General features: G+C 45.5%; 1 protein-coding gene across 2 annotated transcripts in view; it reads left to right on the forward strand.

The window, feature by feature from the left end:
* Window positions 1-8,128, forward strand: part of PRKCQ (protein kinase C theta) — a 95,544-nt gene extending 87,416 nt beyond the window's left edge. For both annotated transcript variants that reach the window (XM_019543749.1, XM_019543750.1), the window contains 3 exons: window positions 1,945-2,133; window positions 4,939-5,067; window positions 6,030-8,128. In XM_019543749.1, the coding sequence (XP_019399294.1) occupies window positions 1,945-2,133; window positions 4,939-5,067; window positions 6,030-6,185 (474 nt within the window). In that variant the 3' untranslated portion in view covers window positions 6,186-8,128. The remainder of the gene's footprint in view (window positions 1-1,944; window positions 2,134-4,938; window positions 5,068-6,029) is intronic.
* The last annotated feature ends 8,641 nt before the right edge of the window (window positions 8,129-16,769 follow it).

Genomic DNA, 16,769 nt, shown 5'->3' on the forward strand with positions numbered 1-16,769 from the left:
CCTCGCTAACCCGTGGCCCAGGTGTGCCTCCCCCGGGGCCCGAGGGGCGCCCAGCAGGGAGGTGGCTGTTCTGGTCTCTACTTAGGAAGACGGAGGCAAAGAAATCATTAAACATGTTAGCTTTGCCGTCTGGTGTGACGACCAAGTTTCCCATCGCGTCCTGCAAGGGTCCCACATTACCCAGGACCTTCTTTTTATCCTTTTTACAGGATTAAAGAGTCCTGTGTGCGTAATGATTGTTTGGACCAGAAAGCCTCTGAATCATCATTGCAAACAGGCTATTAGATACAGCTCTGAAGCAAAAATACCGAAAGCAGCAAGGAGCAGGTTGAAATGGAGTGACTCGTTGATGGGGTTGTGACAGATAGAGGCTACAGGCTGACTTGTACTTTCAGTGGACAGGCAGCTTTCCCATCGGTTGTATATCAATGTAATCAGTGCCATCAAAACAACAAATGAATTTGCTAAAGCCCAGCAGACAATAACGGGGGCTCATGGACACTGTTCACATCCTTTCATTTTTAAACTTGAGCCTTTTTGCCAGTTTGATTTTGATCTCTCGGGATGTCAGATGCTAGCAGCCAGTGCTGAAGATCTGGAATCTCATTTTTTTTTCCACAGTTCCCAGTATGTCTTACTTGAGATCAGTCTGTCTGGTACCGACACCTTTATATTGATCATGTTGTGGAAACCTCCCCTCCGTTTTCTACTGGGGATATATTCTAATGGAGAGGAATCCTCAACCAGCGTGGAGCATCAGGCCTGTAATGTAATGGTTTCCTCTCCCGCTTTTGTGCGATTAAAGATCCCGGTAAAGATCCCACTTGCAATTGCACAAAATCCCTGTGGGAATTGCAGCAGTCACATCACAGGCGGTGACACTTGTTCCTTCCTTCTTCCCTCCTGCGGTTCCTATCGGCCTTCCAACTTTTATTTATGACGGAAAACAAACCTACAGCGTTAGCAGGTGAAGGGGTGGAGATAGCAGCATTATCTGACATGCTGTCTGTGAACTCCCCGCAGGAAGTCCTCAGAGTACAGCTGGAAGACTACTGTTAGGGTTGCCAAATTCATGCAACCCTGATGACTTAAATGTGTCCCCAAATGCTAAGCTGTAAACTAGGGTTTTCTTTAAGCACTGAGAACTGATTTTTCTTTCTTCCTATGAATTTTGAAAAGGAATTAAGGGCTGCTATGGTTTCAGCTCAGCAGTTCAGAGCCATTTTTATTACCTCTAACGCAGTAAACGGCAGGGTTTATAAGGTAACTTTGGCACATCCTTAACTGCTATCCATGTGAACACCTCTTCTGCAATAAATTTCACTGTAGTGGTAGTCTGCTGTTCAGGAAAGTAAACTTCAGAGTAAAATAAAACTCAGCACATTCACTGAGCTTTTTTTGTGCAAAGATTTCAAAGGTTAGTAGGGATCTTTTTTTGTAGGTGAGGAAGTTGAGGAGCAGAGATTTACCCACAATGACACAGCTGCTTCTGAACCCAAATCTTGAGCTATGTCCAGGCTGGATTTGGTGCGGGTTGAGCATAGGGGGCAAGGCCAAGTTGCTTTATGTATCCTTTATGCTCTTGATCCCATTACTGGCCAATAAGTAGTTAAGGTTGTCTTGAGAGGGCTCTAATTTACGGTGGTGTATAGCCCAAAAGGATTATTCAGGCAACCTGGGATGGCTGCAACTAAGAGTTGTCCTGACCACATTCCCAGCATCGGTAGCTGTGAAGAAGGATAGTGAAAAACCATTATGGTGATTGTGTGTTATCCACAGATGGCTTGGGACAGGCCATCAATTAGCAGGAAAACTAGCATTACAGCTGTCCTGAGGCAGTGCAAAACAGAGCAGTGGGACTGATTCTTACACTGAGGTTCAAATATTCAAGTCACACGGTTTCGTCTGCCTGTCTCACTTCTTCCCAATCTCCGTCCAAAACAGATTTTGCTCGGGCAGAAATACAACAATTCCGCTGACTGGTGGTCCTTTGGTGTCCTTCTGTATGAGATGTTGATTGGTCAGTCTCCTTTTCATGGCCAAGATGAAGAGGAGCTTTTCCAGTCCATCCGCATGGATAATCCATACTACCCTCGCTGGCTCGACAAGAACGCAAAAGACATTTTAGTGAAGGTAAGAAGGAACTGAACTTCTGGTCTTACAGGATAGGTATCATGATGCCAAACTCTTAATGTCTCCCTTGACTTCTGTGTCTTCTAAACGATGTGAAGAAAAACATCTTTCATACTGCGGAGAGAAAGACTGTGTTTTGTCTCAGGAACTCAAAGTGCAATGCCCTGCTCCAAAGCCATGTTCCTATCAGAGTATCCAGGTTGTAGCCATGTTGGTCTAGAGGCAAAAAACAATCAGGACTCGTGGTAGAGGAAATATCTTTTATTAAAAAAAAATAATTTTTTTTGCAAAAATCTAGTTGGTCTAATAAAAGATCTCTCCTCTACCACGAGTCCCGATTGCTGATGTTTCTATCCAGCTTCTCCTGAGTAGTGCTCAGTGCTTCTCACATCCAAGGACTTGGGCCACAGTGCTCTGAAATAATAGAGGTACCCTCCTGTTGCAGAGGCATGTTGCCAGGGAAGAAAATCTTGGATACACACCGGTCATCCTTGGACCAGTTTACCCCTGCTTTAGCAGGCAACTCAAACCATAAACCATTTCCTGCAAATGGAAACCACTGCTCTGCCAGCCTTTAAGTTGAAAGGCAGGGCGATTTTCTTGAAAATGCATCTGAAGGCAGTTTTCCTGCTGTAAAGTGCCTGTCACATCAGACCCACAGTGAGATGACAGACAGGATTCATCATCAGAAGTGCTTTGATTGACTGTTGAGTCATGAGTTGTTTGCTACTTTGCCCAAAACTAAAACGCAGCAAATGTCAAGAGCCTTGGGCTAGATACCCCAGTTGTATAAATGAGCATAGTCCTCTGTGGTCAGTGATGTGACGTAAGTAGACACCAGCGGAGTTGTGGCTCTTTAATGCTTACAGCTGGTCTCCTTAACCTGAATGACCAGATGTGGTTGGGATAACAGGAAATGGTCTTTAGAGTGAGCCTGAACTCATCCAATAGCCCCACACCCTCAACACGGCCACCTAACTTCTCCGCTGTTCCCATGTCCCTGGAAAACAGTGAACATCAATAATGAAGAATGAACATGCTTCCCCAAGGAGTGCGTAGCACCTCAGTAGAGATTACAAAGGCCTGATGGCGTGCACAACACACCATCTTTCTGCATAAACAACTGGAGCCTTTGCTAGACTTATATTCAGTCATGTCAGACAGGCAATCTTCATTGTTGCCAAACACTGAACTTCCGTTTAGGGGGAAGAGACAGTCGAGCCAGTTATTGGCCGTTCTCAATACCACTGACTGTTTTATTAAATACTCTGTGCTCTTTAGCACCATTAGTAGAAAGCCCATCATTTAGGACAGGGGAGTCGACGTAGCTGAATTACAGTGATATCATCCATCTCCCGTTCAGCACGGGGAAGGGGCTATGGCTTGCTTGCTCAGAACACCAATCATAACCTAACTCTCATTTCTTTTCAAAAAGTCGTCGTCGAGCTGCGTCCTCCCATCATTTCACCCAGCTGCTACTTACTGACATTTATCATTTGTTGAGAAGCAGCCATGTACTTACGAGTTACAGAGCATGCACGTACAAGGCACTGTCCTGCCCAATATGCCCAAAGCCTATGTCAGGTTTAAGGCCAAATTTTCAGCATCCACATGTGGGGCCAGGTTTCCAAAGGAGCTCAGCACTCTGCCTTTTGCGGAGGCCAGTGGGAGAGAACGGGTGCTGTGTGCTTTTAGGCGTCTTACCACCTTACAACCAGAAGCATAATGATAAAGTTGTATCGTGGTTTCCAAAAAAACACATGGGAACCACTGCCATACCTCTTTATCTAGAACTAGAAAAGCTCAGTGTGTTTACAGATGAGTTTGAGAAAGGAAGGAAGCCAGGCCCAGGACATCACAATAAGAAGGCCAACAGAAGAAAGGAAGGAAGACAGCATGCAATGTGCAATGACTGATCTCTTGCTGTGTTTTTAATCAGACTTATTTAAGGCCCTGCATTTTTTTCCTCAGCCAAGGAACTCTGCAAAATACAAAACTAAGGGCTTCTACACATGTGCACGTGATGCACAGGCGCTTTTAATTAGCACAGCTCACTAATTAAAGCACCTGGCACCATGCTGGAAACACATGTAAGAATGCTTTTAAGCTACCTGCCTTCTGAGCAGGCCTGTTGTTCAGTGCTACATTTTCTAACATTTATGCCTTAAGCTTTATCTGTCCTAGCATAGAGAATCCAAAAAATCAAATGGCCACTCAAGCCAAAGGGCCCATCAGGTTAGTGTGGTTAGGGGCACGAGTTTCCACAGCTAGTAGCACACAAGGAAGTGACTTGGCAGGCATTACAACTGACCACCTGTGAGTTTGCAGACCACAAGTACTCATTTATAGCTGGGTCAGCTAGGATCAGTCCACAAAATAAGTCCACAGCAAGTCTTGAACTTGCACGCCTGGTGCTACGGCAAGACGCTTAACCACTTGCTCACTGCACCCCAGCACACAAGCAAGCACACATTTGCAAAACAGGCATCTCTGAAAATCGGTACAAAATCATTGTGCACCTTTTTAAGTACATCATTGTCCATTTACTTTTGCCTGTGCCCATTTTGAAGGCACTACTTAGCTGCTGACGCAGAGTTTGGCCTCACCCTGAAAGAAAGTTGGAGCAAAGTTGTTCCAACCTGACATGATGGAATAAGCACCACCGGCAACAAGATTCAAGTCCTGACTCAGATTTGCTGCCTAACCCTACGTGTGTTAGACAGCACTAGGTCACCCACACAGAAATGTGCCAGGGTACAGTGTTATTATCAGAAAAGTGACTTATTTCTCCCTGTTGGCCTCCAGCTTTTTGTCAGAGAACCTGAGAAGAGACTGGGGACGAAGGGGAACATCCGTCAGCATGCTTTCTTCCAGGAGATAAACTGGGAAGCTCTAGAAGACAGAGCGATGGAGCCACCTTTCAAACCCAGAGTGGTAAGGACAAATCTTGGGGAATCAAACAAGCCAGATCCTTCCTTTTGCTCTATTATTCCCAAAGCACAGACACAAAAGCAAGTGCCAGTAGAAGATAAGAAGAGCCTGTATGCAAAGCACCTTTGGCATTTAAAGTAGTATTTCCAAGAATATTAGCCAGGCACTCTGGCAAAAATGTTAACAGCTGGGTGTCTAGACCTGTGGACTTTAATCTGATGTCTAATGGTCTTTGATCCATACTTAGGCATGATATTTTAGGTGCCTCCCCCACATTTAGATCAGTAAGAGCCTGGCTTCTAAGTCCTTTAAGAATCTGAGCTTTCATTGTGCCTATTTCTTGCATGCATTTCCCGTTCTGCAAACCAGGCCAAACCCTGGATAAAGGTCCTTCAGTTTGGAAGTTCAGTTAGGAAAACGAAGGCACCATGAAGGCCTTGTATTAGGTGTCCATGTTCAAAAGTCACCCCTGACTTCTGCTTCTCCATGGGATTCTGCTTCTCAGCACCGCTGACAATCTGCCAGCTCCGCTGCGAGGTCGGGAGAACCGAGTGCTGTTGATAATAACAACCACAGCTATAAAGGGCTTTTAAACTTCACAGTCTTTTGCAAACACTCTTTAATTGGCACATTTATGTAATCAGCCCTGTTTTATGGAAGAGGTAACCCTGGCTCTAATATTCCTATGTCATAGAATTTATGGGGTCAGAGCTGCAAAGTCTCCCATATAATTGATATACCTGCATGCCTGGGTATCGCAATGATATTCAGGTGATTAGCACCACAGTGTGGGAGAATAAGTTAGGATGGCAATATAGAGGTGACTGATAACCATAGCAATAGATACATGGATTGCCAAGGTTATATATTTACCGCATATATCATTAGATTTAATTAGATTCATTGTAAATGCTGCAAAATGCAACAGGTAACGCTATTTTTACTCCTTTATTCTTTTCTTGAAGAAATCACCCAGTGACTGTAGCAACTTCGACAAGGAATTTCTGAACGAAAAGCCTAGACTATCGTGTGCTGACAGAGCACTGATTAACAGCATGGACCAAAATATGTTCAGCAACTTCTCATTTGTGAACCCTAAAATGGAGAGGATACTTTCCTGAGGTTTGCCTCACCCAGCACTTTCCTCGAAGGAATTCTGTGAGCTGGTTCGAGCAACACTTTTGTCAACTGAGAACATGACTGATTTGATCAAGAACCAGGAGAGAAAAGCCTACTGGTGACAGCTTAGACAGCATTTGTCGGTGTTCACTTGCTTCTATGACTGTAGCACATGCCAACCAAACTTCACTAATGACCGTGTCTCTTGTGAGCTATCTTGGTCTCTCTTCTCAATATTCATGAATTTGAGGGCATTAGAAAAAGAGTAGGTAGCCAATCCTGCTCCCATTACTGATGCATGTAGCCAGCAAAATTCCCCGTGCAAGGCGAGCACATTTCAGCCCTTGCTGTACTGTTCAGATTTGCCACTTTGGTGCCCAGTCCTGCAGTTCATATTCAGGCAAAATTCCCAGCGAGAGGGTCGTGAGCAGCAGGACTCAGATATCTCAGCAAACTACCATTTCAACTGGGCTCCTTTGCAGTTTCCGCGTGCGCACGTGCAAAGATGTACGTACGCATCCACGCATTTTTGCAATGAGAAAATACCTACCCACACTTTGAACCAGAAGATGTTCCCAAGTGCAAACATTAATATTTGTATATTCAAAAAAAAAACCCTTTGGGACAGGAAAGTTTTGCAGGGGCAGACTCCAACACTTGTATGCAAATATATCTTAGACTTCAAATCTAAATCTGAAACTTCTGTTGTAGCATGTGCGGTGTTCAGTGTAAAATGTGGCCTGTTTCTTCTGGGGTGAGACCCTTCATCTTACAACACAGTCAGGGATATCAAGGGAATCTTTTCCTTGGAGGTTTTTAAGTCCCAGCTACACAAAGCCTTGGCTGGGATGATGTAGTTGGGGCTGGTCCTTGCTTTGAGCAGGGGGTTGGACTAGATGTGACCTCCCTCCTAAGATCCCTTCCAACCCTCATTTTGTATAATAATCTTCTTGAACGGTGATTTACAGATTACAAGATTGGGCCTCTGCTCACCGCACAGTAGTTATTTACTTGAAGGAGAGAGTGTTGAGTACTTTCAAAAACTGCACCAAATTTATACAGCTGTAAATTATGTCCCTGCTCTTTGATATTCAGCACAGCTCTCAAGCCAGGTACAAAACTGCACACCACATCTCAAGATGAGCCTCTACCTTGTATGATACAGCAAATTATGGTCTCCCCAGTGGCAACAACAAGTTGCTGACCTATTTTATTCTCTTTCAGTGTTTGTCAAAATGTAGCTGGGCAAAAAAACCCATCTTCATGGTAATGAGATTTTAGAGGGAATCCTTTAGAAGAAAAAAAAAATTTATTCTGTCTTCTAAGATTTGCAAAACCATTTTCCTATTTAATCACTTGCTGTTCAAGAGAGAGAAATGGAAAGTTAGGAAGATCTAATGCCACTAAGTTACTTCTTTTCACTGACAGTCTAATGGAAATATTTGGTCTGGTTATCATGTCAAAGCAGAAACAAGGAGCCACATTCTCTGCTACGTGTAGTTCTGTTGACGCCGATGGAGCGACATTAGATTATGCCAACCGAAGATCTCGCTCAGTATTTAGCGTTTTGAAGGACAGTGTAATCTTGGCGACCCATCCATTTGAAATTTAGACTTTCTATACGTGGAACTACTTTCTGGGTATCATTAGTAGTGATTATGGTACTTGCAGTGTGTAAAATAGGTACTCAGATAGCACAGGAAGAAACAGCAGCATACAAGTCTGAGCTAGAAAAGAAAAGCATCCTGTTGTTAAAAAAAAAAATATGCCAGTAATGTTAGTGTAATGGCTCTTGAGAGGTCGTCGTCTGTGCTGTATGAAATGTAGGAGAAATTTGTGCATACTATTTTGCAGCTGGTCGTCATGTTTAATTAGGAGCGTTAGCATGAATTTTAAAGTGTCAGTGGTGTTTGTACAGTTTAATAAAATATTGTGTATGACTGGAGAATGTATGTTAATGTGATTAAAAAGAGACAAAGAAAGAAGACTCATTCAAACCCATTCATACATTATGTGCACTCTGCTGCCTGCTCCCTCGTGGAATTTCAACAAGGAAACATCCAAGATGTTAAAAACTACTGTAAGGTCTAAAATACACTTCTGCAGCAGGAGATATGCACACTTACGTACCTAGCTCTTTGCTTTGGATTCATATCCATAAACACACTCTTGGACTTAAATATCCAGGCCCATTCTTTAAAAAACCAAGAAGTCTGTGCTTTCTGATGAAGGATGGCTTGGAGAAGTACACAGTGCCCTTCTCCCTTCCACTTACAGGTTAGGGAAGGGGTCAGCAACCCCGGTACACACGCCAGAGCATGGCACGTGAAGCACATGTGCCTTGGGGTTGACAGCAAGGAAGGGGTTGTGCTGCCACAATGAGGATCGGGCCCATCGCAGCTCCCCTACAGTCTGCCCAGAGATGTGCATGCACCTGCCACCAGCAGTGAACAATGCTGGGGCTCTGCAGACCTCAGTACAGTGGCTTGCTCCATGGCGGGCAGCAGGGGCCTGCCCAGAGCCCAAAAAAGCTGATCCTTGTTGTGGCAGTGCAGCCCCAGGCCCCTGCCACCCACCATGGAGCCTGGGCTGCCGGCAGCTGCGCCAAGGTCCACAAAGCCCCAACCTGGCTCATTGCTGGTGGCAGGTGGATGCACACCTTGGGGCAGATGGTGGGGAAGGGGCCTGGGCTGTGCTGCCACAACAAAGATCAGGCCCTCCTAGCCCCCCTGCCACCTACCCCTGTGGAAGAACTTAAACCCACATCCTGCATATGGATGCTGTGGGCTTCCAGTCTTTCCTAATCTTCAGGGCATGTCCCCCACGTGACTGCTCTAACCACCAGGCTGCAAGGTATTCCAGGGCAAGAGGCTCCCATCATCCTTCCTTCTTGAAGCTGTTCTGCTCGACCTCCCATAGGATATGAAATATTTCACCATGCCTTGGAGTACAGATTCGAACCCAGGTCTTCCCTCTCTCAGAAGAGCGCCAAAACCACAGGGCTTCTGGACAGGAGGGGCACTACCACCATCTTGTCCTCTTGCTGTCTTTTGTGACGTGGCCACCAAATCAGGCCCCAAAAGTGAGAAAAGAGCAAAGGCCAATTTTTTTTTTCCCCCCCAAACCTGCCAGTGTTTAAACCCAAGCTGCACTGGTCGGTGCCATCAGGACTTAAGCCATTTTGTGTGCCCTGTGTCCAGGTGGCCAAGGGACTTTTGGGGCATGTCAGAGTAGGTGGGAGCTGTATGAATGCCACCGAGTGATGCACCTAGAGAAGCATCCAACCACCTAAGACCTCTTGTGAAACTAGCCCTGATGGCCTTGATTCCCGGTTGTGCGACACTGGTCCAAGCGAGGTCAGCATCAAGCCAGCAGTAGTTAAGAAACAGAAAGGTCTAGTAGACAACTTAGTCCATTTTTCTGACAATGCAGCCCAAGCCCAGCCATCTGGGTGCAAGGGCTGTGCAAGGACCTTCAGCTCATGTCTGCAGAGCGGAGGCTATAAGATCCCCGGAGGGACCCTTAACATCCAACCCAACTACTGCAAAGAGACATTCGCTCAGGATGCATCCCCCAAGTGCAGGCTAAGTCTTAAGCATCTATTAACCTTCTCCAACCAGGTATACCAGGGCATAGGGCCCAAGTTTCTCGTTAAGGCAAAACCTAAATGAGTAGTCCCTGTGGTTTGGCAGACCGGAAGGTGTTAACCCCTCTGCAGCCAGGGAGCGGTGCTCTGAAATGCCCCCTCAAACAGACGGTCAGAGCGACTGTACGGGGAACACGTCTGAACCAGTGCCAGGCCGGTTAGCTTGCTGTAATGCTTTCAGCTGAAACCACAAGAAGGAGGTGTGTGCCTCATTCGAAGAGAAGTCATCGTTCTCAAACGTGAAGAGGCTCCAACAGCGTGAAAACGAATCTTGCAAGAGTGTCAAACGCCGCATGTCCCACCAGCGCGATGGCCTGAAATTCTGGTATCTTCCCTGCTACGCTGCGTTTGTGGTGTGCCGTGAGTGACGTGGTAGGCGACAAGCTCTTTCCTGTGGTAACATCTATAAAGTGATAGGAACTGCTGAGGGCTGAATGTTAAACAGCCGTGCTGCAGCTGACAAACTCAGGCACTCACAGACATTTCCCTTTGGTTTCACTAAAATAAGACTCTCCAAACCATTGTCAAAATGTCTTCTAGAGGGGGTGTGCTTTACTGCGAGCAGTTTCCTCCAGCTCCTGCAAGGTTGGGCGATTCATTCAGGGTCAAATAGTGCTCCGGATTCCTGTGCATACCCAATGCATAGGGTGCATAGGCCAAAGAATTACTGCCTAGGGTTGGGGGGTAAATGCAAGTCCTGTTTTTACAGCCTCCAGTGGATCACAACGTTGGAATTTGAATGACCCAGTCAGCAATTCAGCCAAAATACCCTTATTAAATACAAAGGCCAATAGCAGTTAGTGGCTTTAAATGAATGCTCTGAAACACAAACATGATACTAACTATACCTCAGGTAGCAGGGTTACAATACTTATTAATGGCCACCCCCACACGGTAATGACAGCTCCGTGCATTTGATCAGAAAACCTACAACTGGGTCAGGGAGGGAGAGTCTAGCTGTCCCCATGCTGGCTGGCTCCAGCAGACCAGCTCACACGAGCAAAGAGCCCCTTCCTCTTGCTCCATTTCTCATGACATGGTCCTTTGGTGAGGCTACATTTGGAGACCTGTGTCCAGTTTTGGGCCCCACACGACAAAGCGGATGTGGATAAATCTGAGAGAGTCCAGCAGAGGATCATGAAAATGGTTGGGGTGAGGGCATATGGCTGAGGAGACTAGGCTTATTTAGTCTGGGGAAGAGAAGACTGAGGGGGGATTTAATAGCAGCCTGAATCCATCTGAAGGGGGTTTGAAAGAGGATGGAGCTGGACTGTTCTCAGTGGTGGCAGATGACAGCATAAGAAGCAGTGGTCTCAAGTTGCAGCAAGGGAAGTTGAGCTTGGATATTAGGAAAAACTCTCTCACTAGGAGGGTAGTAAAACATTGCAACAGGTTACCCAAAGAAGTTGTGGGCTCTCCAACCCTGAGATTTTCAAGACCCAGCTAGACAAACCCATGGTTGGGATAATGTAGTTGAGGATGGTCCTGCTTAGAGCAGGGGGTTGGACTAGATGACCTCAAGTCCCTTCCAACCCAAATTTTCTATGATTCTGTGATTATGAGTTCTAGAAAATGGTCAGAACTAGCCTGGACTTCCACACAGCCCTACCTTCTCATTCCCAATATGCAAGACCTCCCCTCTCAACTTCTGGTGAGATTCCTCCTAAATCTACCTCCCCCACCCCCAACACACAGACACACACCCCTACCAGTCTCTTTGCCATCTCCTCCCCTACCTTTCCTCCTGCATCATCATTTTGTGGCTCATCACCTTCATCCTGCCAACATTAGCATTTTGTGTCTATATGCATGTGTGTCTGCTAATGCATCTCAAATAATGGAGTCATAGCATTGTCCTGTTTGCACTCAATATAACAAAACACCCCGTTCACCTACTGCATTATCAGGCTACATTTCATAACTCCTACACATGGCCTCTGACCAGGAAATTAGAAAAGCAAGAACTCTAATCAAGAACAATGCCCCAGGGGCATTGTCCTCCTTGTTCACAGTGAAATGTGGCCTCTATTCACAAAAGAGGACAGTTCCTTGTGGAAGTACCCCATTTATGTCAATAGGACTGCTTGTGGGAATATTTGCTCACCAGCATGAAAAAGGGGAAGGAGGTTTGCAGTCTGGCCGAATGCAAGTGCTTCCTTGCAATTAAGGTGCTTCACAGCAAGAGAGAAGCTGGTAAAGATTGGACACACATCCCCTTGCATTTGTACTAACCACCACATCATAGAGGCTCAACGATACACTGCCATGCCTCTGTCCTTTTTTACACTATTACAATGGTACTGGTGATGAAATACATCCAGAGGAGGCAAAATCATCTGGGAAAGATAACCCTTTAGCCTCCTCAAATAACTTGAGGAAGGAGTAGCCTCAGACTCTGCTACCCAATTTCAGCCAGTTGCCCAGAAATACATTGGATAACCCCTGAAATAAGTCAATGTGAAAGCCAGTGCACACATCCCAAGCTACCGGGTACCTTAAAAACCCCAGAAACAGAGTTAAGGAGAAACCTCCCCAGCCTCTCTTAAATCATATCAGCATCATCCCTTCAAAGCAACCAGGCAGGTGTTTGCCTGCTCCTTTTATCCTCTTCCTCTGAGAGTCTTATGTGGGACACCTGGAGAAAGCCCAGACCACCTTCCCAGAGCCAAAGGAAAGCAGATTATGGGCTGTGACTGGTGGAGGTGGTGAGGGGGTGGGAGCACAGGCTCTTTAAAGGTGGACATCCAGCTAGCCCTTCTTGCAAAGCAGTAGTGGTTCTTGGGGGGAGGCTTTGCTAAGGTAGCTTAATGCAGCAGCATGTGTCCTTTTAGGTTCTCCAAGTCTATTTGCATCTTTAAAAATTGTCCTGAATGTAGTAGCATGCTGGAGATTTCCTTTCTATACAGGAATAGGGTTTTCAGAGATAATGAGTATATGTGCAAGCTCACCTTAAATGCATAGCCTGTAGGAGTTCAGCATTTCTGTATTGTTTTGCAGGAACTAGTGATAATTTAAGGAGCTAACACTAGGCTTTCTAGTCTGACCTTGAAGCATGAAACATCTCATTTTTTCCCTAGAACTTCATTTCTTCTAACTGAGCACAGCCTGTCCCTACAGCACCTAGCAGACCCTGTTTTCTCCTGCCTAGCACCAGATGGTGGCTGCTTACTGCTAAGAAAATCAGAGATAAAACAAAGGGGCAAAAGACTTGCTTGTTCTCCCTCATACACTTGCACACACAGCAGAAGACCTGAAACACATACCCTGGAGCAGGATGGAGGGCAGGATTGCTCTTTGCTTCTTGTACCTAGAGCAGACTCAAAAGCCTTCTTTGCCTCAGCTGTTTCTCATTAGCTAGCCACCCTCTGGGGTTTTACTTATTAAACCTGGCCAGGTGCTAACTAGATAAACTGCTTTGCTTTCTTCTTTACCTAACTATAAGTGAGCTGCTAATTAAACTAAGAGGAGATGATTTCAGTGATCTCCACTTTGAGGAAACATTTTCAGTACAAAGCCAGGGGGAAAAAAGCTGAAACCCATCAAGCAAAGGGACTTAGTCCTGAAACCTAGGCTGGGTTTATACCTCCTAGTTCACCCATCTCTCTCCTCATCTGCATGCTGTTCAGACCCCAATCTCAAACCCTTTTGGGCTAAGGTAGGAAGTAGGACTGAGGCTAGGGTAGAAAAATATAGGAGAACATACCCAAGTTTCTACCCACTAGCCTACAGCAAGGAAAAGAGGAGCCAGGGGATATGCTGATGCCAAAATAAGGATGGAGATAAAAGGTAGAATACATGGAGAAAATGTCATAATGGTTATAGAGAATACAGCAAACCTCAAAAGAAATAAAGCTGAAAAAAAACAGTGCTGACCTACAGGGTAGGAAATTAGAAGACAAGGAGAGAAGGAAAAAGGGGGAGAGAAAAAAGGGATGTATACATGGTGATGATTATGTAGAGAAGTTTCTCTTTATAACACTTGATTATGAATCTAAGACGAGGTGCCACCAGCATCTTGAGAGAAGAAAACCAGCTTTAATACTAAGGCACTGGGCTAGCACTTGGGTACCTCCTAGCACTTAAGAGGTGATGGTCAGAAACCATTATTAGATCATTTTACTCTGGTCTCCTGTGTAACAGAGGTCACCAATGGTCACTGAGACTTCAATACTGAGCCTAGGTGCTTCCATAAAACCAGAGCACTTCACTTCTCAAGTCACCAAACCGCTGTTTGGCATGGAGGTTTCTCCAGAGAGATCAAATGAATTGAGAGCTGCCACTTTGACCTGCACAGGTGAGCCCTGCTGTAGGCTGCATGTCAGAGCTGGTGGACAGTAGCTGTCTTCATCCAGAGCTGCAAATAATAAGAGCACGTTGCTGGTAAAGTGAGTAACACTCACAAAACCCATGAGCAAAGGGCAAGAATTGGGGTATTTTCAGAGTCTAAGGCAAGAAGAGACCCTACCAGCCCATTACTCCAACCTCCTGCCCACATAGCTCTCCCAGCAGGTGGACTAAAGCATGTCCTGTAGATCAACTGATTGGGTAAATGCTTCTTAAAGAGTCCAAAGTGCTGGCAAATCTACCACCTCCCCCCTGTTTAAACTGCCACCAACAAGTCATCAGCAAAGTAGCATCTTATAGGAGATGAGGCTTTTTTTGTCTAATCTCAGCTCCTAGCTACTGGATCTTGTTTATACCTTAAGCAGCATGGCTGAAAACCTCACTGCCACCCAGCCCCAGCATCCCTTTCCCATTTGTTGAATGCCTGTGCGCAATGATAGCTGTCTCTCCAAACTTCATGGGAAGCCAAATAGCTTGCTCTTTAAAGTGCTTAGAGTAAGGTTTGCTTTCTAGCCTCCAGCCCACTGTGCTGCGACCTATCTGCAGGATTTCTACCTTTTTTTTTTTTTTTTTTTTTTTCCTATACTGTGGGCTCCAGAAACGGCATAAAATCACATCTCCCTGGGTGACCATAGGCAAATCCCTTAGACCCAGAGCCTGCAAGGTTTTAGGAATTAAGCACTGCAGTGTCTGGACTTCTGGCCGCCCCGTGGAACTGGCAACCCTATGAGCAGCACTCCTCTCTATTAAATGCCTGAGGAAAGATGGATACCTCGGAAAGGGGTTTCTCGAAACCAGCAGTGAAGGGAGCGGCCTGGCTAGCCAGGAGTGAAGGAAGCAGGAAAGGGGCCATGTTTAATAGCCCGTGCTACTGACTGGCTTCCGGGAGCTCCCTGTGTGCTTTACCATACCTTTTGAACTCTCCTATGAAATACAAACTTTCATTTCTACCTGGGAGAACTTTTGACAATCTTTTCTCCTATGCCTGATTTGAAGGGTGTTTTGTGCCCAAAAGCTTGCAATTAAAGAAACCTTTTTTTGCAAAAATCTAGTTGGTCTAATAAAAAGCATCACCTCTACCACGAGTTGTGACTCCTGACTCTCTCTCTCTCAACCAATACGACTACAATCTGGATACCTGGGAATCCATCTGCCTTTATGACCCTAAGGACCTCAGCCCATTTTCAGCAGATGTCTAGCTCCATCCCTTCTGCCAGAGCTATTCCACTAGAGACAACTAATATTCACTGAGGGAGAGATGAGCTCTGTAGTCCCGTAGGTGAGCTAGGTTCCTGCTGTTTGGGAGAAATGAGGCCCAAGTGCCTGCTCTGAGCATCTTCAAAGGATTGGGTCTTGGCAAGATAAGCCTGAAGAATGACTTTGGAGAGGTCCCACTTCGGGGCTTCCACGTGAGCTAGGATGCTGAAGATCAGGCTGGGTTAATTTGCACATGCCCATCAGCCGAAACATGGAGCCTACAATCTCTTAACCCCCAATGTGGTTATGGGGTAGTAGATCAGCGTGGGTTTTGAGGAAATCAGTGGCACTTAAGCACTCCTGAAGACTTGGGTCTTTAGCCTCTCCTTTTACCTCCAATCTTCTGCCCCTCTAAAAGGAGGGAGATAAGACGAGCTAATTCCCATCCTATGTACCTAAGCTGGGAGGCATTTAATGTTCTTATGTCAGTGCCTGGCACAACATGATTCGGATCTTGTTTGTGACTGTGGGCACTACCACGGCAATAAGCTATCTAAAAATACTCCTCCAAAAGCATTTTTGGAAGGGAGAATAGATGTCATCTGGCCCTACTCACAGTCCATTTGGGATGTCTTCAGTAACCTCCTTCCTCTCTCTAAGGAGCTGGCAAGCATGCAAATGATTAAAATCACCCCTTTTATTTTTTGCTGTACTAAAAAGGAGCTGTGACTTTTTTTGAGGATGCCATCTCATAAACCAACCAGCTGACCTTTTATTTTAATTTTATTTTCTTCATTTTTACTTTATTTCCGTTGCTAAAACAGTAGCTCGTTAAAAGTGAGTCACTAGGACAGCAGAAAGATGACTCGCATCCGAAGCTGCACCAGACGCAACGGCTTTCACTTCTGTGCGTGTTATCAAACGCTTGCATAAAAATAATCTACCGCTGCATTATCGGTCCTCGGTGAAGATCAGTGTAGGTTCAACGAAAGACGCAAGTAATTTACATGTCTCCGGCGACCGGCAGAACTGAAATCCACTGCTCGATGTAGAAGGGTTGCTGAACATTGATCTCCTGGAAACAGCATGATCAAAAGATTGGACGTTTCGCTGCGACTTGTCTGCCAAAAAGACCTTAAGAGACTTCAAACGAGTGAATGAATCGTCAGCTAGTTTGTGTCCAGGGGAACCTTCATGAATATGATTCCCAGTAACCCTAGCATGCACTAAAAGAACTGCGCAGACCAAGTCTCATTGCACTCCCAGCTCCTCACCTGCAAGCCACCAGCATTAAAGTAACACTCCATCAGAGCTGTGCAAAACTTATTATTTAATATCCTTCTCAATTTTTTTTTTTTTCATTGTCTTTTTTTCATTATGGCCTCTCTGGGGGTTACTG

The sequence above is a fragment of the Crocodylus porosus genome, unplaced genomic scaffold (genome assembly GCF_001723895.1).
Source record: "Crocodylus porosus isolate Cpor-Errol unplaced genomic scaffold, CroPor_comp1, whole genome shotgun sequence".
NCBI lineage: Eukaryota > Metazoa > Chordata > Crocodylia > Crocodylidae > Crocodylus > Crocodylus porosus.